Source organism: Cricetulus griseus (assembly GCF_003668045.3).
Source record: "Cricetulus griseus strain 17A/GY chromosome 1 unlocalized genomic scaffold, alternate assembly CriGri-PICRH-1.0 chr1_1, whole genome shotgun sequence".
In the NCBI taxonomy this organism is placed as follows: domain Eukaryota; kingdom Metazoa; phylum Chordata; class Mammalia; order Rodentia; family Cricetidae; genus Cricetulus; species Cricetulus griseus.
In genome coordinates, this window is record NW_023276807.1 from 209,860,105 (window position 1) to 209,883,433 (window position 23,329).

Sequence of the window (23,329 nt, forward strand, 5' to 3'; positions counted from 1 at the left end):
TTATGAGCTGGGAATTGAACCTAGATTCTCTGGGAGGGCAGTCTCTCCAGCTCTAGTGGCTGTTTCCTAAAGCCGACTTTCTGTAATACTTCATTTCACCCCTGCTATCCCTAAGCCATGCCAGGGCCTATTCACCCCAGTCACATTCATCACCTGGGTGCACCTCTCACTTTGCCACTACTCAGCAAAGGAGTACTCACCTGGCTCTCAGTCAGTGGGAGCCAGTAGATGCAGGGAGCTGCCTTAGTCTTACGGAAAAGGTCATCCAGCAACTTGGCAGGTGGCTCCTCTTGAGCTTTTTCTGTGGTGGGAGGAAATCAACATCAAATGCTTAAAACCCTTCAACCCAACCCACCTGGGTCCTGTCCCTCCAGCCGGGAAGAGACATGAACACCCTACCCTCCTCAGTTACCTTTCTTCTCACTCTTCTTTTCTTTAGATTTTGCTCGCTCTTTGCGGCGGCGGTCACGGGACCGTGATCGGGAGCGGGGCCCCTCTCTAACTTTGTCCCGATCCCATTCTCGTTCAGAACGAGTTCTCTCCCGTCGTTCCATTTCTCGTTCCCGTTCTGCCCATTGCTCTCGAACAGCCCGTTCCTGCTCCCTTTGCTCTGCCCGGGGGTGGGGTGGTGGCTGAACTGGGGGTGGGGGTGGGGGATGTAGGGGCCTTGGTGCTCCTTGTTCCTCTGTCTTAGTTTCAGAAGGCCGATCAACCAAGAGTCCCCGGTGATAGTCCAGCTGTGGGCAGAGGGACAAAGACAGTCAAGACAGATCACACAATTCTCAATGAAGTTCCAGGGTTACAAAGAGAGGAGAAAAAAAACACAATCTTAGCAACTGCAGGTTTGGTGAGGGTCTCAGAATCAACCAGAATATGGCTGCCTCTGCCGATTCCCTCCTTTTCCTTAGGGTTCTCACCTCGTCTTGCTCAGCATAGTCAGCACAGAGGAATTTGGGGTTGGACTGGGGCCACTTGACCCCATGCAGAGCTGTACGGGTGGCAACCGCCTCCTCTACTGTTGAGTACTGATGAGGAAAAAGCAGAGAGATGGTGCATCTTTAGTTCCCTCTACTTGCTACAATGCCCTCAAATCTGCCCATACTGCTCATAAAAGTACATGACACAAACTCAAGAGTCAGTGCCTTTGCTCACCGTCACAAAGCAATGAGATTTGATCTTGTCAATCCAGAAGGCCTCTTCTACCAAAGTTCCTGTCCGTCCCAGTAATTCCTTCAGTTGGCCTAAAGTGAAGGGTCGAACCTGCCAATGAAAATGAATTTAAGGTCTTAAGATCTCATGTGTGGATGTTGAGAACTGAACTCAAGCCCTCTTAACTACCAAGACATCTCTCTAGTTCCCACCCAAAGTGTAAACCCTAAAGCAAAGGAGCCTACAATATGGAAACAATGACTTACCAAGTTGGAAATATGGACAATGTTACTGATCTTGCCCCTGGGTGGGGAGGGCACCTGGGCAGTCCGGACTGGGTCATCAATTGTAATGGAAACTCCAGACTTCTGCTGGCTAATGGACCTCCGGGTTAAGGTATCTCCTAACGTGACTAAGAAGAGAGCACAAGAGCAGCTGATTTCAGGAGGCAGCCCTCCTCACTGTGGAGTCTTGAACATTTTAAGATTCAAACCCAGTTCAAAGCAGTAACCGGGAGACGCCAGGCACAAAAACCGTGACATGTAAGGCAGAAGGCATCAAATGTCCAAATGATCCATCCACATGTGGTCCTCAGAGAACTGAGACAGCAGCCACACCTCACCCACCTTTCTTTACTTCATGCTCCACGGGTGGGGGTAAGGCCACCTCTACTGACACCTGGGGAGGTACAGGCGGCTCTGCTTCAGGTTCCTTTTCTTCTTCCTCTTCCCTCTGCCCATTCTCCTGGCCCTCTGCAGGTACTACCTATAAAGACATCAGAAGACAGAGGTGGTCTGTCATCACATTGGCATATTCTCTTCAGACTCTGGCTCCCAAAGAGTAGTAGTATCAACTTCACACATTCCTTCCACCATGGGAGGTTATTCTCCTTAACTCTCAACTCTTGTTTTATATGTGTTTTGAGACAGGTTCTATGGAGTCCTGGTTGTCCTAGAGATCAATATATGGACCAGACTGTCCTTGAATTCAGAGATCTGCTTGCCTCTGCCTCTGTGGAATTAAAGTCGTATGCCACACCATGCCTGGCTAAAAAACTTTTACTGAAAACAAAACATTTAATTATCTGTGTGCCTACATGCACACAGGCCTCTGTGGAAGTCAGGACAACTTTAGGAGCTCGATGTCTACCATATGGGTTTTGAGGAGGCCTGTCAGGCTTCGCAATAGGCTCCCTTGCCCCCCTACCCCCCAACAATCCTGCTGGCCTGAAATTCTTTGTCAACTATTTTAGGCTTTAGTTTTCAACTCTGGTGTTGTGGCACAAGCTGCTGAACAAGAGTAAATGACCTGGTACGGTTGTGTTCTAAGAAAATGTTCTTTGCAACTGGCAGTGTTTGGCATAGCATGAGCCCAGAATGTATCAATTAGCCCAGCACAGGAGTTCACTTCTAGGACTTTACCTCAGCTGTCTGCTCTTATCCATTGCCTCGCTCCTGATGCTGGGGTGCAGTACTTTTACCTGTGTGACTGTCCGGCATATTTTCAGTCCTTTGTCGTGCGTTCCATCTTCGCCATTACGCTCTGTCTCATCCTCAGAGATTCGGGAGTCATCAGCATGAAGATCCACAACAGCCTCCTGCCCCGCCAGGGGTTTGATGTCGGGGATGAGGCTCTGGGACACAGACACCCCCGCTACCCCGTTACACTGGGCCCATGTCTAACTCCCACCTGAACATATTTTACCCTCCCTTCCCTGGCTCCTCCCACCTCACCTTGAGTGATTCAGTGGTGATACTGATGGAAGGTTTCTTCTGTGTGGTGGCTGTGCTGGCTCCCCAACGTCGTTTTCGACCAGGCTGGCCCCCCTCTGTGTCACTGTTTCCAGCTTGCACCCCCTTGGTAGCTGCTGTCCCCAAGAAACAGGACCCAACAGTTAGATGGCCTCAGGCTCCCCGCTAGCTCAAACCACAACACTTGTAATTGCTTTTGGCTGGAGTTTTAGTAAAAGGTTAAGGAAAAAAAAATTTTTTTTTGGGGGGGGGGGGCAGAGAACTAAGGCTCAAGAATGAACAAAAATGATGTTCTCTCTTCCTTATAGATGGAAGCTATTTGTCTGTAAAAAGGAGAAGGGGGTAACTAGTTGGACAAACATTTCAGACTTTAAGTGGCAGAAAAACCAGGGGACACGAATACATTGCAAGACTAGGTGCTTCTATGACCATCTAATAATAAACAGAGTTCTTCCATCACCCGAGTGCCTCAGTGGGAAACAGTTAAAACAACTGTAAGAAGCACAATCATTTCCTAAAGTGTAAAATGGCAAGCATATGCAGGTGTCTCTCTGACTACAAACTCAAGGTCAGAGACCTGAAAGAACAACATTTCCCTAAGAGCTGGGTGTGGTACTACAGGCCTACAATCCCAGCTACCTGAGAGAATGTGGCAGGATTCAGTTTGAGGCCAGCCTGGTCTACATAGCAGAGACCTTGTTTCAAAAGTAAGTAATAAGAAGAGAATAGACTGGAAATGGTCTGGGGTACAGCACTCTCCTTAACTGTGGTTGGGGCTGAGGAAACTGCTCAGTTATTGCTTGCCTAGCATGTGTAAGGCCCTGGTTCAGTACTCAGTAACACACACACACACTCACATGCACACACACTGGTAGCTAGAGAAACACAATAGGACTGGTTCAAAGGGGAAAAAAAGGAATCTATACGTGTAAGAAAGGCAAAGACTTGTTAGGTGGATGGGGCAAGGGAGAACTGCCTCCCACCAAGAATGCTACCGAGAGTAAATGCGATTCTGTTAATCTGCCAACAGTTTCTATAACTTTTGCCAGGGATTTGGGGCTAGACTTACAGACAACGGAGATTTTCCTCTTGAATGATTTAGGCATCGAACTCTGTATGGAGAAGATAAGGAAGAAAGAGAGAGACACCCCACAGAGAGGGGGGGAGGAGGTTAAATGGGGCAATCTTAGCATAAATGCCAAAGACACACAGAGACAGAGAGAGAGACACCAACAGATAGAGACCAAAACAGAAGCAGCAAACGGCAAAAAACGAAGCAGAATCAATGCAAGTTAGAGGAAAAATTAAAACCAAACATCATAGGGAAACTCATCTACTTCATTTCACATCAATGTATTAGCTTTACCAGAAATAAGCTGGAAGAGGAAGGAGTTCAACAACCTCCCAGCTACTTAATTCATTTTTTTTTTTTTTTTTTTGGAGACAGGGTCTCACTACGTAGCTTAGCCCTTTAAAGTTGCCCACCATGCCCTCTTCAACTGTATCTAAGGGGCGAGGACACCAAACCCAATGGAGCTTTGCCCAGACCTGGTGATCGGGTCCTCCCAGGTTTTTACTTGCTAATTTGAAAGATACAAGAGAATCAACTGTTAAGATGGCAACTTCAACAACTTTCCTTTACTCCATGCCCAGTCTGACATCTTGACAGGACACGGGGATGCTTGAAGACCAGCCAGACTAACACCACCACGAGAAGAATTACACTAGGTTCACTGAAGATGAAGATCCTGAGCCAACAGCTAGCAGAGAATCTAAAACTATCTCCTGTGTAAGGAGGTTCTGGTCAAGGGCAGACAGCCCCTGGGGAAGCCCAGCACCTCCAGCCACCACCCCTGCTCGCTGCAGCAGAGCCTTACCTCTACCCTTCAAATAGAGCCCATACCTCAGGGTCTCTGGCTAAGGACCAAAACCAAAACACCCCAAAAGACAGATTTGGGCAAGCCTCTTCCCAGACACTCAGTGGGAGTAATATCACAGACAGAGCTAACGTGTGTGTGTGGGGGGACACCTTAAGATTTAGGTGCTTATTTCTGGAAAAACTAAGACCGTCCTGCCACCCAGCCTTCTAAAGGGCAGGGCAGAGCCCTCTTAACCTTTCCCACCCACCCCCAGCCCCACATGTGTCATCTAACCAAGTCGCTGTCAAGGGCCAGCCTGACCCCTAGCTGGGTTGTTTGTGATGGGTAAGTTAGTGAGAAAAGGGGGGAAAAAAGTCTTAATTAAAACAAGAAAAACACAAACCAAATAAATAAACCCAACAAAGAAATCAGAAAAATAAAGAAAAAAATTAAAATAATAGATTAAAGAAGAAATAGAAAATAAAGAATAAACTAGGAATATGACAAATGTTCCAGGTACCATCTCACACCTGGGATCTTCAGTTCAGCCAATCGCACCTCACTGTGTACTGTATCTAGTCAACCGCCGGTCCAATCAGAATGAGCCCTCCCTGCTAGGCGTTGTGCAATTGGTGGGGGGTTGGGTTGGCAAAAAAGGTGGGCGCACGGCGTGGTAGTCAGCGTGGCACTGCCAGAGTCCTCCCAGGGGCGCAGGGGGGGCGGGAGGGAAACGTGTGGGGGGACGCTGCCCAGTTTCCAAGATGTCAAGACAGTTCACTGGCGATGGCCAGCCTCAGCGAGGGGCAGAGGGGGGGGTGGGGGCAGAACATCCGTCCTGGCCCTGTAGGGCATCATCTTGCAGTCCCTGATGAGATGGCCTGTGAGTAGCAGGAACGCTCCTTGCCTTTTGAGGCAGGCAGGACCCTAGTCCACCAGTGGCAAGCTGCAGCAATACCACCACCCAATACTTGGAATCCAGGTGATAACTCCAAAGTCCCTTCCTCCTCGGAATGTAACTGGGGAGGGGTCCTTTCACCGAGGAGGATCATGGAGCCTCTGATGAAGGTGGCCTGGGCAGTAGTAGTAGATGAGCTTCCCCAGGACCCGGTACACATTCGGCAGCAAGATCAGAATGTGTGTTTGTCTTCTGGGTTGTGGTTAACATCTCCTCAGGGACTCCAGCTGAGACAGTGGTTCCAGTCAGGTGGATGAGTAAGCCCCTGCCTCCAGGGATGGAGGAGAAGTTGGAGCAACCAACAGGGACCAAAAGAAAGTCCATTTGATGAGCAAGTGGTGACACATGGGCTGGGCTGTCATCAGCTTTAAAGCCCTGGGGTACAGACCCTAGACTTCTCTGCAGGTTTCCTAGTTGGCACAGCTTAAGCCATGGGTCCCACTCAGCGTTTACAGCATGGCACTGTGATCACAAACACTGACTCTCTTAGGTTTCTTGGTCCCTAAGTGGGGATCCCAGCAGTCTGTAGCAAACAAAGTAACCCACAGTCTTTGATACGCAAGAGCATGTGGGCAGGCGCCCCAGCACTGTCACAAACTCTTCTTGGGGTGTCCCAAGTAGGGAGATGAATTCAAGTCCACCCCTTTCCAAATGCCTTTTGTTTTCTCAATACGAGTCTCTCCAGAACAGTGCTCTTCTTAGCCCCCTGATGTAAGCAAAACAGGGAGGCAAAAGGGGGCCATCACAGGAGCCCATACACATGCCCCCTCTGGCCAAGACACCTGGATAGCAGACTCGGCTCTGATTGGGCGGCTCAGTAGCAGCGGGTGGGTCCAGAGGTGGAGGCGGCATCAGCGATTGGCCAGTTGGGCAGGGTTATATTTTACGGGCGGATTACCGTACATGAGGTACTTGGACAAAGTTTTACGGGGAAGAAGGACCTTGTAATAAATAATATTCTGCACATCAAATCACTTTCACCGGCCCCCACCCCCGCAACACACACCAGAGAAAGGCTACACACACAACAGCCCCTCCCACCCTGTAATAATACCACTCCCAAACCCAGCTAATTCTATTTCTTTACGACTAAGAAGACTTCGCTGGCTCCAAAGGGGGAAGCCTCTTGAATTGGGTACAGGAAAAGGTAATATACACGTCAAAAAAAGAGACAGAGGGTCCTTCTGGGCCATCTCAGTGCTGGCTTATAGGAAGCGTATCTCTGTGATGAGACCACTGGGGGGCAGAAGAGCAACAAAAATTCCTCAGCATGGTTGATCTGGTAAGAGCCACCAAAGCCCACTAGGTGGCGTTGAGTGCCATCAAGCCTTTAAAAGGGAGGGAAAGCTCAAGGAGTTTCACATAAGCTTCAGCAGCAGGAAAAGCTAGCTGTGCTTGGGCTTTAGAAAAAGGGCCATTAACAGACTTCCAAATTAGGAGTCTGGTCTGCTCTACTTCCCACTTAGGGAAAGAAAATCAAGCAGCCCTGTCCCCATCACAAGGGGTATCCCTTGCTAAACCAGCGAACTCTTCCTTGGCCCTATCCGGATCCAAGGCCCTGCCTTGTCCCCTCTTAATTCATCCCACTGTGTAAGAGGGATCACTAGACGGTCTATTCTCCCTAGGCCCATCTTCTGCCACCCACCCCAACAGGTGGCTTGGCTAGTTACCTCTTTCTTCTCCTCTTCTTCAGCACTGCCCTCTGGGCGGTCATCATTGCTGACTTGGTCTGCAGTAGGCACAGGAGGCTCTGGAACCTCGTTTTCTGGTCTGTTTTCAGTTGTGTCCATGGTCACTTCCTCCTTCTCTTCACTGACAGGATGGAAGAGGTGGAAGAGGGCAGGAGAATGAAGGGGAAGAGAGGGTAAGATGTTAGGTTTGGGGCCATAAAAATCTCAATGTCTCCTCACTTGGGTGGGATTGTAATAGCTGCCTTTTACATTAGACTAGAACTCTGCCACCAAAGGGAAGTGGTAATGTTTTCCTTGGGGGAAAAAGCAAGGATTACAGTGGTCCAGGCCACCTAGTACACAGATAGGACATCTGCTCTCCCCATGTGGGCACCCAGAACCCACAGAGTTCTTAAGTACTAATTTCACAGTTCTCTTGCAGGAAACAAACATCCTCCTCTAAAAAGTCCTTCAAAAGCGACCTTGATTTATCCATCAGCCTTCAGCCTCCCTATCCCCTGGGTCACAGGCACCTTTACTTTACACAAGAATCTAAAGGAAGTCTGATGCCTTCATTAAAAAAAAAAAAAAAAAAAAAAAAAAAAGACAAGAGGAAATGGCTGTAGCAAATGTTCTGCCCTGTTTATTAATCAACTGCTTAATACACAATCTAGAGACACCAGGAAGAGAGGGGGTGAGGGGCTGCAGGAGATCACACAAGATTGGTAAGTACTCCTACTTGTCTCATCCTAGGGCACCTAAACTGCTGAAGAAGTATGAAAGCTGGAAGAGTCAGGCCACTTCCCGCTCACAGTAAACTGAAGAAGTATGAAAGCTGGAAGAGTCAGGCCACTTCCCCGCTCACAGTAAACTGCTCTTACATTTGACTCTTGCCCCGTCTTTTCCACTCCCCCACTTCCAAGAGATAAAGAGAACACTCCTCCCAAGTCAGAACATACCCCACCACCACCCAACTCCCCCAAACACGGAGCCCACCCTCACACAAGTTAGCACCCACTTCAGACAAAGAAATCCAGAGATTCCATTAAATATCCTCCTACCTTTCTGTCGTCTTCCCTAACTTCTAACCCCTCCCCATACTAGGTTAAAAAAAATCAAATCAAGATGGTCAGGGGGCCCAAGTGACAGAGGTGGGAAACCAAGTCTCCCCAGGCCAGTAACTAGTACTGGGAAATTCACCATTCCCAACAGGCTGTCTACACACAAGGGGTCAGAAAAGCCTCCCTGGGGTAGGCAGGGAAAGATGCAAAACTGAGGGGGGGGGATGGGGAAGTCAGGATTGGACCCCCAGCTAACAGGCCCCCACAGAAGCACGTGATTTGTCTGCTTAAACCTTGAAGAAAGGCTTATCAAAAACCAAACCAAAACAAACGACCTATTTCTCAGAGAGGGCAACTGGGCCAATTAGAAATCGAGCAGGAAGGACAAAGGGAGAAAGCGGAATGCCTGAAAACAGATCAAAATGAAAGACAGTGAAAGCCATGAGGAAGCTAAGGACGACAGGCGGGCTAGAGGTGGGGAAAGGGACACATGGAAATGTGAAGCTCTCACCCTTCTTTGCTGTCTGATAACATGATTTTTTTTCTCCCCCTGGAAGTGCTGTTTATCCCTTTCTGGAATGGAAGAAATAACAAAAACCTAACAAAAAATCCTAAAAAAATTAAAACAAAAAAACAAAACCCCAAACCAAACAAACCACCTTCTTTGCCCCCAGATCCCACCACCTCCTCCCAGCCACCCGATCCAGAGAGAGAAAATCAAGATGCAGCAACTGGGGATCCAAAAAAAATGGTAAATGGAAGGGGAGGTGGTGGTGGAGCGGGGAGGCTAAAATAGATCTGGCTTCTAAGAGATAAGCGTTTAAGTCCTCACGGCAAACCCCGAGTTCGGCTGGATTGGTCTCTCTGGAGGAAGAGGGCCAGGCTGCTGGTAGTAGCTGGCTCTATTGTATTGGCGAAGCGGCAGCGATCAGCCGGAGACATGCAGGGGAGCCATCTTGCCACTTACCCAGCAGCCCGTGTGTGCGGATGGGGGAGGGCCCTGATGCAGCAGGGGAGGGGAAAGAGGGAGGGAGCTGAGCGAGCAAGGTTCTTATCCTCTGGCAGGCCACAGGGAGTCAACTGGCTCCAGAAGCTGGGCCTTTTCCCTTCTTTTCTCAGGTTACAACAGCTACAGAGAGAGGTCTAATGCTACAGGGCCAGGGTGCTTTCTCCCAGTCTTCCCAGAGGGCAAAAAAGGGACCAGGTGGGGAGAACATAAGTTACAGCTGCCCGACTGGAAGGTAAGTGAAGTGAAACAGCAGAGTTGGAAATGAGAAATGATTCAAAGAAAAAAAGATAAGGCCAAAGTGGAAAGAATTTCAAAGATGACCACAGTTCTATTCTACCCGGGAACATTGAGACACAATCTTTTTTATGTGTCCATCACTCTCCAACCCAGGAGACCTCCCTTGCTGCTCACCCCTGGCGATGGCCTGTCTGTTTCCAATGGTGGAGGGAAGGGGATAACCCTGGGAGAGTGCTTTCTCCAAAGGAGAAAAGGTTGGTGTCTCTGGAGGGGTAACAGGTGAGGTTCCCAACCTTTATTTAACAAGGCCAATCAGCCAGGGGCTGCCTAAAGCTAGTAAGGAAAAGGCCAGAAGGCCTTGCACAGATAAAGCCTGAAGGCTCCAAAGCAAACAAGACATGGAGGTGAGAGGTGTCACTTGGGGCAAGGGAGGATGAGATTAGCTAAACACAATGAAATTAGGAGACAAGCAAAAACCAGTAATTATGGGCATCTTCACTAGATTAAATATGAAGTCGGAAGCAGACTGGAACAAAAGATGCATTCCTACCAAACATCCTACAACCCCAGTACTTGAGAGACTGGGGCAGGAGGATTGTTACAGGTTTGAGATCAGCCAATCACAAAATAACAACAAACAAAAATGCAAAATAACCCCAGTAATAGCAAAACACTGAAGAGACTCAACAAGCCTATTGGAATGTACTCAACTCCTTTCCCTAACAACAAACAGAAATCTAACACCAGACAAGCTTCTAAGAATTTGTTTGCAAGCTCACTCTCTTGAGGAAAGGGCTCTGCGTGTAGGGGCCAGGCTAGCCTTGAACTCTGAGATCATCAGCCTGCTTCTGACTCCAGAGTGCTGGGGTTAAAGGTGTGTGCTGCCACACCCAACCTCAATATTTTATTTTGTTCAGAAGTTTTAGAGAGGAATGAAATTTTCTCTCTGCTGTTTAAAATTCTAAACCTACATGCCAAAACAAACAAAAAACAAAAACAGCATGCTAAAGTGATGCTTGTGTATATTTTTAAAAGTTTTCTTTTACAGCTGGACGTTGGTGGCGCACTCCTTTAATCCCAGCACTCTGGAGGCAGAGGCAGGCGGATCTCTGTGAGTTCGAGGCCAGCCTGGTCTCCAGAGTGAGTGCCAGGATAGGCTCCAAAGCTACACAGAGAAACCCTGTCTCGAAAAAACAAAAAAACAAAAACAACCAAACAAAAAGTTCTCTTTTACATAGTGATCCCTGTCTGTGTGTGTGTGTGTGTGTGGGGGGGTGTAAAAAAAGTGAACCCAGGAATCAGACTGGCCTCAGCTTTTATAAACTGTGTGATAGTGGCCGACTTTCTGTAAGTGTTGCTAGTTATAACACCCACCTCAGGGGCAGTGTGAGCTAGCTCTGTGGCATCTGGCTTGAATGCTGCTGCAAATCTAGCTAAGAGTACCTAAGAAACCAGGTAGGCAGCAGGGTCACTGCAGGTGCCACGCCTGACGCTTTTTTGTTATAAACTCAAAGGGTAGACAGACTTTCTCTGACGCTAAAACATTCAGTGATAGGGATGACAGGTTTTGACAATGCCCTTATCACTCTGAATAATAAATAACCATTAGGTTACCCACCACCCATCTCTACCTACAAAGTTCCTCAGGGGTACTGATGGTGTGCTTTGGTCCCTAGCTCAGTGCCTAACACAAATACCCATGTAAGTACTCCCACCCCCCACCCCCTGGTTTCTCTGTGGCTTTGGAGGCTGTCCTGGAACTAGCTCTTGTAGACCAGGCTGGTCTGGAACTCAGAGATCCAACTGCCTCAGCTTCCCAAGTGCTGGGACTAAAGGCATTGGTCACCACAGCCCGGCAGTAAGCACTTCTTAATTACAGTGTCATGATAGGTAACAAGTGGATACTTCATGAACATTTGATGATTTTTTTTCTCTTTGTTTCTTCATGTATGTGTGAGGGGTGGGTCCCACATATGTTAGGTATGTACCTGTGTGAACCTGCATGTGGAGGCAAGCGGTTAATTGGGAATCATTCTCCTCTTCTACATTATTCATTACAACAGGGTCTCTTTCAGGAGGCAGGGGTAGGAGGATCTCTGTGAGTTCAAGGCAGCTTGGTCTACAAATCCAATTCCAGGACAGCCAGGACTGTGACACAGAGAAACCTTGTATCAAAAACACAAACAAGGCCTGTTGCTGGTAGCACCTGCCTTCAATCTGAGCAGGTGGACCTCTTTGAGTTCAAGGACCACCCAACTAAGATTTGTGCTATTTCCTATCCACTCCCCCACACATATATAAATGCATGTAACAATTCATGAAAGAAGAGGCCACAAATTTGAAAGAGAGCAAGGAAGGGAGTATATGGGAGGTTTCAGAAGAAAAAAAAAAGAAAAGAAAGAAAACCAGACTCATCATTTTATGTACGAGTGTTTTGCCTGAATGTACGTATGTGCATTGTGTGTGCCTGGTGCCCAAAGAGGTCAGAAGGGGCACCGAAAACCCTGAACTGGAGTTACAGATGGTTACGAGCCACCGTGTAGGTGCTAAGGATGAAACTGTGTCCTTTGTAAGAGCAGCCAGTGCTCTTAACCTCTCCAGCCCCTTCTATTTCCTTTGATGAATTTTATGGGACCCAAGAGTTCCCAAGACACTATTTTCAGAAGACAATAATGAATCCTTGAAACAGTCCCACCTTTTTTAGACAAAAGGCGTCTTTCTTTCTCCTATGTTAGTTCTAACCTGTAAGGTTGTACTGGGAGAGAAGACAGGGATTCAAGTAAGCCTGGGCACAGCATCATAGCTCAGAAGGAAAGGACAGAACTACTTAAACAGTAACATCATATTACAATATGAACAACCCAAGAGAAACTAATGGAAAAGGCCATTTCTGTAGGCATGTATGTTTAAACTTTAGTTATTATAGGAAATCCTAAGATGCTAAGGACCCAATATGAAAAGTTAGTAAGAAATAGTGAAACCTGACAGTTTGATTTGGAAGGTTTATCCTCATATACAAACTTCTCAGGAAGCAAACTCTGGTAACAAATTATTGCTATTTTTGTTTAAAATTATGTACCATTTGGCAACTGGCATTGTAAATCTCTTGAGGAGCATCAGGTTTATAGTTATACTGGTTTCAAGTGTGTCCTTCCTTTTCTCAAGGCACAAGAAAATAAATAAGCATAGCATCAAGAGTCCAAGGTTGTTCCTGTCGACTAGGTTTGTGTATACAGAAGGTGGTATTTAGAACAAGGTCAATATATTAATTCACTGTTGCCCATGAACAACTGCACCCACCCTTTTTACCTTTTACTGCACCCCCGAAAAAAAATTTCTCTTTAGACTTGGTCTCAGTATATAAGCCAGGGCTGGCCTTCAATGCAAGATCTGGAATAGCAGGTGTGTACCTCCACTGTTTTTCTCGAAAGTAGAGCATGGATTCACTTTTATGTGGTGTGTCTCACATGTGCATCGTGCCCACCAAGCTTTTTCATGCAGACACTGGGGATCAAACTCAAGTTCTTATGTATTCAGCAAGCATTTTACCAACCAAGCACTTGTTCTCTCCCCCTTTCTAGCCCTCTCCTTTTTTTTTTTTTTTTTTTAAATATAAAAGGAAAGCTTTTTTTTTTTTGCTGTATGAGATTTTTGTTATATCTAATTCAGGCAGAAGACTAGACTTTGGAACACAGCTTGACCAAATTTGGACTGAGGACTCACAAATCCTTGCCTTGAGCAGGAAAAAAAAGACACTATTACTCCTCTACCACTATTCTGTCTCACTGTACAGCCCTGGATGTCCTGGAACTCTATATGTAGATCAGGCTGTACTCACATCCACAGAGGAACACCGGCACCCCTCTCTCCCGCTTCTTCAAGCTGGGATTAAAGGGGTGTACCACAACACCCGGGTCACTTCTGACATTTAGAGCACCTCCCTCACAATCAGAATCAAAACAGGTTTCACCAACAGGAGTTAAGAATGGTCCTTGAAATAAATTCTAATCTTTGCCTAACACTTTACTGTTGTTTTGTAGTCCTATGGTGTTGAAGAAAGGAGGAAAACCAAGAGTTAAGCCACCAGTGTTCTTTGCTATCTCGTATTTTTAAATGATCCCACTTTTTTAAGTTGGCAAGGGCTTTAGATCAGGCTACTAAGATCAGGAGTGCAGTCAATCAATCAGCTGAAATATAGGAAACCCACAAAATTTATTTGCCAAACTCTATGTCGGCACAGTTGTATGGGCTTCAGCCTGTGAACACATCTTTTAGTTAGGTTGCTGAACAGATTGCTTACCACAGATCAAGACAATAGACAGTTTCATCTGCCCAAGCTATCACCTTGTCAGAATTAATACAACTGGATGATCTTAGCCATAAAATGAAGGTCAAAATCATCTCTAGCAGTGAAAAAACTCTGTATATAACCCTAAGCTTCACACACCCTGGAAATGAATGGAAAAATCCAGAAATCCAGGCATTTCCAAACAATAACAACAACAAAAAAAGCCTCTCTTGTCACAGTCTTTGTTTTGTTTTTCAAGCCAGGGTTTCTCTGTGTAGCTTTGGAGCCTGTCCTGGAACTCTCTCTGTAGACCAGGCTGGCCTCGAACTCAGAGATCTGCCTGCCTCTGCCTCTCCACCCAGCTCTCTTGCTACAATCTTACAGACTAACCATTTAAATGTGTGCAAGGAGTTCTGCAGATACTACTTCTCAAAGCGCACAGTAAGCAGTTCTTCAATATGTGAACAACCACTTTCAAATTGCCAGTGTGCAAGGTCATGCTATACTTTCATGGAATGGGAAACACCACATTGTGTGAGTGACAAAGCAAGATTTTGCCCCACTTTATCATAGATGGTATAAACTGGGGCTCATAATACCTTAGTTTCATTTTATGGTCCTAGGAGAAAACCCTTTCCCAAAGGATGATGAATCTCTGTCTCACAACAGAAAAACTAACCCTTTTTAAAAGGAGCATTCTTCTGGTTTCTGAATTAAAAAAAAAAAAAAAAAAAGCCACAAGATGGCAGTAGAATATGAGCAAGAAATATAGCAAATCTACAAAGGTAGAGCACAAAACTATCATTAGTCACAGGGAATAAGATTATCATACTGCTTGCCCATCACCCTCCAAATTAGAGCTAAGAGATGGTTGGACGCTCTCATAAATGTGTCAGACTATTATATATAGGGAGATAATACTGGTAGCAGAATTAAAAAAAACACACAACTATGAACAATAGGACATTTCCCAAAGCAACCCAGAATTCCTGAAGTTTAAAGTTAACCAATTTTACTGTTTTAATACTTCATTTTTCATGAGAATTTAAGATGTTGAAGCCAAGAATTCTGAGCAAATAAATAAATAAATAAATATTTAAAGACAGGATTTCTCACCATAGCAGGCTGGCCTTGAAACTTACTATGAAACCAAGGATGACATCTGATCCTCCTGCCTCTACCTCCAGAGTGTGCTCCACCATGCCTCTTTTCTTTGCTTTTTTTGTGAGGCAGAGTCTTGGTACTTATCCCAGGCTAGCCCTGAGCTTTCAATTGTTCTGCCTCAGCCTCCCCAATACTGGGATTGTAGGAGAGCACTGGGGTTACAGTATACATGGGACACCTGTCTTGCTTCAATAACTTAATTTACAAAGCTCAGAGTAATGAGTATCTTAAATACAAAGCTCAGAGTAATGAGTATCTATTCAACTATAAAGTTAATTAGATATAAATATTTCTTTTATAATTTAAGCACTAAGAAGCTCACATTATCTGTAAGAATGAAGTATCCTGAGAGGCCTCCTATCTGCTGTACCATGTTCTTAGAGCACCAGGGAAAGCCATGCTCCTATGTAACTAGTCTTCTTTTTGGCTTTACTTTGTTTTATGAGTCAGAGTATTGCTATGTAGTCCAGGCTAGCCCTAAACTCATGATCTTCCTGCCTCAGTTTCTGCTTAAGTCACCATACCCAGGTTTGTGTGACATTCTCTTTTATTTTTTGAGACAAGGTCTTTCTATGTCACCCTAGCTGGTCTATAATTTCTTATATAGACCAGACTAACTTCTAAATCAGTAATCTGCCTATGTCTGCCTCTTGAGAGCTGAGATTAAGGGCGTGTGCCATTATGCCCAGCCTAGACACAGGCTTGATATGCAGCACCGGCCTGGAACTCACTATGTCAACCAGTCTGACCTTGAACTTGCGGCAATTCTCCTGTCTCATCCTCCTGAGCATTCTGTGTGCCTATTTATTTATTTGGCAACAGAGTTTCATTTAGCTGCTGTCAAATTTGCCATGGGCAACTGTAAGATGTAAGAGCCTGGTGAATGTGACTAGAACACTTTAGGATTCCCTACTCTGCCTTAACCAGAACTCAGGGTTACACAGTAAGCACTCGGGTGCTTTACTGTTTAAAGGAGTTGCCTAGTTCAGCTCAAAGAGCCCAGGTTTTTTTTTTTTTTTTTTTTTTTTTAAATGCCCTGATCACTATTTTCTAAACTACCTCAATGTTCTGGGAGTTGGGGCCCTACCACAGTGACACTAAAATCTGGCCTCTGTCCATTAAAACTCTGCCTTCATATTTTAAAAGGAAGCCCTAGGGAGTCAAGAATGACCCCATACTGGTCGTTCTTGTTAGAGCTTTACTTACACAGTGTGATGAATCCGTTCTGATTCAGGGAGATGAGAGATCTGAGTCTCTGAGGTTTGAGGCTGTGTAGCAGCTGGTGGCTCTGCCTCTCCAGCTTCACACTTCTTTGGGCTCCCCTGTTAATGAAGAGCACAAACAAACAAAACAAAGGATTTAATCCTGTTAGGTTCCTTTCTTTAACCTGGAGCTAGTAAGACAGGCCAGGACATACATAGTACAGGGAGGACAGACATTCACATATGGCTGTCTTTGTCATTTAGAATGTAGAATGGGAGGTACTTTGTGTGTGTGTAGGTGGGGTGGAGTGGTGAGTTCAAAACAGGGTTTATCTGTACAGTCCTTACTGTCCTAGAACCCGCTCTGTAGACCAGGCTGGCCTCGAACTCTCAAAAATACGCCTGCCTCTGCCTCTCAGGTACTGGAATTAAAGGTGTGCACCACTGTTGTCCAAAAGGTATTATCTTTTTCTTTCTCCCTCTTCATTTTTATTTTTCTGAGACAGGGTTTCTCTGTGGCTTTGGAGGCTGTCCTGGAACTAGCTCTTGTAGACCAGGCTGGTCTCGAACTCACAGAGATCCGCCTGCCTTTGCCTCTGAGTGCTGGGATTAAAAGGTGTGCACCACCACCACTACTACTACTACTACCACCACCACCACCAGGCCTAAAATTTTGTTATTTGATGCAGGTTCTCATTCTGTACTTCTGGCTGGCTTGGAACTCACTTTGCAACTCACAGATATGGTTTTGCCTCCTGAGTGCTGGAGCTGAAAATGTGAGCCACCATGCCTGGCTAAGGGTACGTACTTTGAGACTTTCTAGCTGGGCCAGCAGCTAAGACCTGTAACCTCAACACTCAGAAGGCTAAGACATGAAGACTGCAAGACACTGTCTTAAAATAAAAAGTAAAAAGTCTGAAGGACATAGATTAATACTACTACTTTCCTACTACTATGTGTAAGGCTAGGGGCTCTATTTTTAATACTAGGGAAGGCTTTCCATAGGGACTGGAGAAATAGCTAACATGTATGAGGCCCCAAGTTCCATCCCCAGCATTGCAACAACAACAAAGAGACAGACAGACATTCTATTCTAACAATCATTTTATTAGACTAGAGGTGAGGTACTTGGGATTAAACCTAAGGCTTCCTGTTTGCTAAGCGTGCAATCTACAATTTAGCAAACACTTCCAAACCTCTGTACAACACAGCCCTTTTTTTGAGACAGGGTCTCACTATGTAGCCCAGATTAGACATGAACTCAAAGCAATCCTCCTTAGTACTAAGATGAGAGACCTGCACCATCATCATGCCTGGCTCTATAATAATAATAATAATAATAATAATAATAATAATAATAATAATAATAATATCAGTAATTATTATTGAGACAGGGTTTCTCAGTGGGGCAGTTGTGTATGTCTTTATTCTCAGCACTTGGGAGGCAGAGGCAGGTAAACATCTGAGTTTGAAGCCAACCAGGGCTACACAGAAACCCTGTCTCAGGGAAAACAAACAAACAAACAAACCCCCAAAAATCCACCACCACCACCCCCAGCAAAAAAAGCTACAAGAGACAGGGTCCTCTCTGTGATGTGGCTCTAGCTGTCCTGGAACTCTCTGAAGACAAATGTGCTGGGTGCAATGGCACCCACCTGGAAGGCCAAGGCAGGTCCTTGAGTTTGAGGCTGTCCTGGGCTATAAATCAGGATGCTGTCTCAAAAACACTAAACAATGGGGAAATGAGGCCTAAGGGGCTGTAACAGCCTACCTGCTCAGGCTGCAACCTCTGGATCACATGCTTTTGCTCTGGCTCAGTCTGGCTCAGATGCCTTCCCCGGACAGGGGCTGAGGACGTGGGAGTCTTCTCCTTTGGTTCAAGGACCTGCAGCTGTGGCACTGGTGGAACTGCAGCCTCCTGACCACAAGAGGGATCTTTGGTTTCAGTGTAGCTGGTGTTGCTGTCTCTGGAGACTCCAGGGCTCAGAGACTAAAAACACAAAATGAAACATAAAGGAAAATTACTTTATAAGGCAAATATTTGGGGGAGATGAATATGAATGGATGGTGTATATTCAAGAGACCAATGACTTCTCCAGCTTTTGCTCACCTAATCCATACTCTGAGACTTTTTTATTTTTATTTTTTGATAAAGAGACACTGAGTTTGATAGATAGCCTAGGATGACCTTTAACTCCTGCTTTAGCCTCTACTTCCTATGTGTTAATACAGTCAGTCATGGGTTACAAATACTTGCCCTTCCTCTAAATCTTTTTGTCTCGTGTGTCTACTCCCATTTAAGTGAATGATCTCCAATTACTACATTTTTGTTTTTGTTTGTTTGTTTGTTTGTTTGTTTGTTTTTGAGAGACTGGCCTGGCTTGTCCTAGAACTCATCTTACAGACCAGACTGGCCTCGAACTCAGAGATCCACCTGCCTCTGCCTCCCAAGTGCTGGTATTAAAGGCGTGCACCATCACTGCCCTTCGATCTCCAACTTCTTATTCAACAAATTTACTAAGTTCCATCCAGAGACTTATGCTGTATAATCAAAAGGGTTCAGAATGGACAGGGTCCTAATGACCAATGCACTGTAATGAAGGGAAGGTAAACAGTGGAGACTAAAGGAGGACTCCTCTATTCCTGTCAGAGGTTGTTACAGGTTAGTCTACTCTATTAGGGTAGAGACGGGATTCTCTATACTCACTTTTCTGCTGCTGCTTGATGCTGAACGGGAACGGGATCGGGACTGTGACCTGGACTCTGATGTTGACCTGGAGTCCATCTTGGGTCTACCATGAGGGTTGGTGTGAACTCGAGCTTGGGATACATCTTTCTGTTTAGATCTTGGAGATGACTGTGGGTGAGACGCTGAACTGTCAGGAGAGCGAGATCTGGATCTAGAGCTCGAGGATGAAGGTGAGGAGGACCGGCTAGAGGAAGAATCGGCTGACTGTTTCAAACTATGGTCTGGGAAAAGAGTGTGGGAAGCTCTTCTGCCCTCCTTCTGTTCCAAAGACTGCTTTTTCACAGGTTCCTCAGTGGTCCCTTTGGTGGGTGCTAATTCCTCTACCTTTGGAGGGAGGGAGTGAGCAGATTTTTCAGGCTCAGTTTCAAGACCTTTCTGGGCTGAGTATTCAGACGGTATGCTTTTCTGAGCCAGAGGCAGGGCACTCTCATCTGACATTCTCTCTGCTGGAGATTCTGCTTTGGTGTCTAGAGTACTTGACAAAGGAGACAGCCCCCTTACTAACTGGACAGGATGCGGAGACGTCACCAGCTCCCGACTTTCAGGATCTGTATTACGAGGCGATAACTGAATGAGGACAGGGGGTGCTGGGCCTTCCACTGGCTCTATCTCTTCCTCATCCTGGAGTTGTATATGAGTTGGAGGAGATGAAGCTTCCTTGGTAAGTAAAGGTGGGGGAGTTTCCTCTTCACTGACTATTTGCTCTGGCTGTACCACAACAGGGGCCTTCTCTAGGTCTTCAGAGAGTGAAGGTGGGGAAGGAGACTGTGATCTTTCCTCCAAGCTTTGTGAAGACTTTCCTTCATTTGCCTCCTGAAGGAGAGAAACTTCTTGTGTGTCTTTCTCTTGCTGCTGTTTGGCCAGGTGACTTCTTCTAGCTTCTTCCTGGGATCTTGTAACTCGCCCTCCTTTCTCTAACCCATCCTTTTCCTGGGATGCTATGACTTGGGGTTTCTCCTCTACCACCTTTTCTGGTTTTGCTCTGAGTGTCTCTTCCCCTTCTTCATCCTCAAACTGTTTCAGGACTGGCGCCTCTGCTTCTCCAGATTTTTGTCCCTCATCTACCTCTTCCTCCTCTTCTTCATCATCATCATCTTCTTCCTCTTCTTCTTCTTCCTCCTCCATTTTTAAATTTCGATCTACTCTGACCCTCAGGTTTCTAGATGGTGTTTCTTGATCCTCTTCCTCCTCAGCAGCCTGGCTGTACTCAGAAAGTTTAGCTGCTCTTGCCTAAAAGAAAAGATATACAATGGCCTCAAATGTACTTGTTCACAGTGAACAGATGGAAAAGATCATCTCTTAAGGTACTCTTAGGAGAGAGAAATTGAGTGACAGTTTCAGGTACACAGAAGCAGATGAGACAGAGAGCAACCACTGCTGACATGGGCTCTTTAGGAAATCACAGTAGAGGAAACAAAAGGAGCAGGAAAATGAATCTGCTTCTGGCTTGTTTTTTAGCTTTCAATCTCTTTTTATGCATTCTAAAAAGATTTATTATTTATTCATGTAAGAGTATATTATCTGTGTGAGTATAAGTGCCAGCAGAGGGCATTCAACTCCTGGGAACTAATGCCACAGATGTTTGTGGACTATCACGTGGGTAGCTAGAACTCTACTCCTCTGGAACAGCAGACAGGGCTCTTAACTGCTAAGCCGTCTCTCCAGCCCCAGCTTTTATTTTGGTTTTTGAGACAGGTTTGTCCTGGAACTCACTCCGCAGACCAGGGTAGCCTTGAACTCACAGAGATCTACCTGCTTCTGCCTCCTGAGTGCTGGGATCAAAGGCATGCGCCACCACCACCCATCCCTAGATTTTTTTTTTTTTTTTTTTCTGACACAGGGTTTCTCTGTATTGCTTTGGAGCCTATCCTGGCACTCGCTCTGTAGACCAGGCTGGCCTCGAACTCACAGAGATCCACCTGCCTCTGCCTCCCAAGTGCTGGGATTAAAGGCGTTTGCCACCAACTCCCAGCTCCTAGATTTAAATTTTTCTGAAGGTTTCTTCTATGTGTATGAATATTTTGCTCACATGTATACAGTTACTCCATGTATGTGCCTGGTACTTGAAGAAGACAGAAGGTGTTTGATCCCCTAGAACTGGAGTTAAGGATGGTTGTAACCACCATATGTGTGTGTGCGTGCTGGGATTTGAACCCAGGTCCTCTATAAGAACAACCAGTGCTCTTAATCATTGAGCCATTTCTCTCTAGACCCTTTTTAAACTTTTAACATCTGGACAGAATATCTAGAAAGCAGAGAAGAGAACTAACCTATTGTAATTTAGTATTTATCACTCTGACCTTTTCTTTTCTTTTTCCTTTGAGATGCAATATCACATCCAGCTTCCAATTGTCCTTCTCTTTCTTTTGAGATAGGGTCTCATTATGTTACTCAGGGTAGCCTCAAACTCAGAGCAACTGCCTCTGTCTCCAAGTGCTGAAATTACAAGTATGTCACTGCCCTCCACTGTCATATTTTTGCACAGTCAATTACACTATGCCTATACTTTCCCAGTGTTCTTCCTTAACATCATGTATTTTTTCAACTGCTCTATGTATTTATTAGCTATAATTAATGCACTCATATAGTTTTAAATGAATAATTGTCATACCTTGTCTTATTATACATTTAAGAATACAGTTCAGCCAATTAACTAAAAATATTTAAATTTTTTTAATTTTTAAAAATTATATTTATTTATGTGTGTGGAGTTGAAGAGGACAACTTGATGGGAGTTGGTTATTCTTTCTACTCTGAGGGTCTCAGAGACTGAAATCAGGTTATCAGACACCTTTACTCACTGAGTCCTCACATTTAAGTGTTTTTTTTTTTTTTGGTTTTTCGAGACAGGGTTTCTCTGTGGCTTTGGAGGCTGTCCTGGAACTCACTCTGTAGACCAGGCTGTTCTCGAACTCACAGAGATCCACCTGCCTCTGCCTCCCAAGTGCTGGGATTAAAGGCGTGCGCCACCAACGCCCGCCCACATTTAAGTTTTTGAAATCCACTTATCAGTACGTTCATGTTAGGCATGCATAGTAGCACATATCTCTAACTCCAACACTTGGGAAAATCGAACAGCAACCCGTCTCAAAAACTAAGTTAAAAATGTACGTATTTGCTCAGAAGTTTCAAGGCCAGAGCACATCTAAAAAATAAAGCAAGAGTAACATTAGAAGCTGGGTGGTGGTGGGGCACACCTTTGATCCCAGCTCTTGGGAGGCAGAGGCAGGCAGATCTCTGTGAGTTTGAGACCAGCCTGGTCTACAAGATAGGTTCCAAAGTTACACAGGGAAACCCTATCTCAAAAAACCAAAACAACGAAGAGTAACATTAGAAAGATGGCTACCCAGAAATCTAGAGATACCACCTCTAGAAGAGCCCAGGATGGCAGCAGTACCCAGAGTATTACAGGGAGCAGCAACTGTGACGTAGGACTGGATTACCTGTCTAACCCTGGACGATCGTCTTTCTCCTTTCCTCGGCTTCTCATCATCAGATTCACCTTTTTCTTCAGAAAAAGAGCTCTTTCCTATCAAATGAAAGAAAATCAAGTCACATTCATGATATGAAAGCTCAGATTCATGGCTTTCTAAAATCCAACCAATCATCACCTACAAACTGTTTAGTAGTAACATTTCTTTCATATATACACTCGCGATTTCATAAACTCCAAGGATTCTTTTAATAACTGCACGTTTAGGAATATTTTAACACTTCAAATAACTCTTAAGCCACTTCCGGAACTTTAAACTGTCCAGCAGGGGTACAGAAATACAAAGCATACCTATTTCTACAATGTCTTTTGTACTCTGAAGCACAAGTGGTGACTTTACCATTCTGAAGCCTGGAATGGTCACTGACACCTACGATGTCAGCTCTCCAGAGGCTGAGGCAGGAGAACTGCCATGAGTTCAAGGCCTGCATGAGCTGCTACATGTTTGAGTTCCAGGTCTGCCTCGACTATAATGTGAGACTGTGTCTCAAAAACATAAAACCAAGAAGTCTTCATTGCTTTTTATCCACTTTAAAAAATTATTTTATGTTTCTAGGTGTTCTGCTTGCAAGTGTGTGTATAGGTTTCCATCTGATGCCTTTAGAGGCCAGAAGAGGGAATCAGATCCCCTGGAACCAGAATTACAGATGATTGTGAACCACCATGCAGGTGCTGGGAATCAAACCCAGGTCCTTCAGAAGAACAGCCAGTGTTCTAAACTGCAGAGGTACCTCTCCAGTCC

At 45.4% G+C, this 23,329-nt stretch overlaps 1 protein-coding gene across 1 annotated transcript in view; it reads right to left on the reverse strand.

The window, feature by feature from the left end:
• Acin1 (apoptotic chromatin condensation inducer 1) overlaps positions 1 to 23,329 on the reverse strand; it is a 45,080-nt gene that overhangs the window by 1,654 nt on the left and 20,097 nt on the right. Inside the window, 14 exon segments of the mRNA XM_027390626.2 lie at positions 201 to 301; positions 413 to 737; positions 918 to 1,025; positions 1,153 to 1,260; positions 1,416 to 1,561; positions 1,776 to 1,914; positions 2,630 to 2,782; positions 2,883 to 3,016; positions 3,970 to 4,012; positions 7,385 to 7,526; positions 16,350 to 16,465; positions 18,117 to 18,335; positions 19,053 to 20,324; positions 22,538 to 22,623. Coding sequence (XP_027246427.1) covers positions 201 to 301; positions 413 to 737; positions 918 to 1,025; positions 1,153 to 1,260; positions 1,416 to 1,561; positions 1,776 to 1,914; positions 2,630 to 2,782; positions 2,883 to 3,016; positions 3,970 to 4,012; positions 7,385 to 7,526; positions 16,350 to 16,465; positions 18,117 to 18,335; positions 19,053 to 20,324; positions 22,538 to 22,623 — 3,092 coding nt within the window.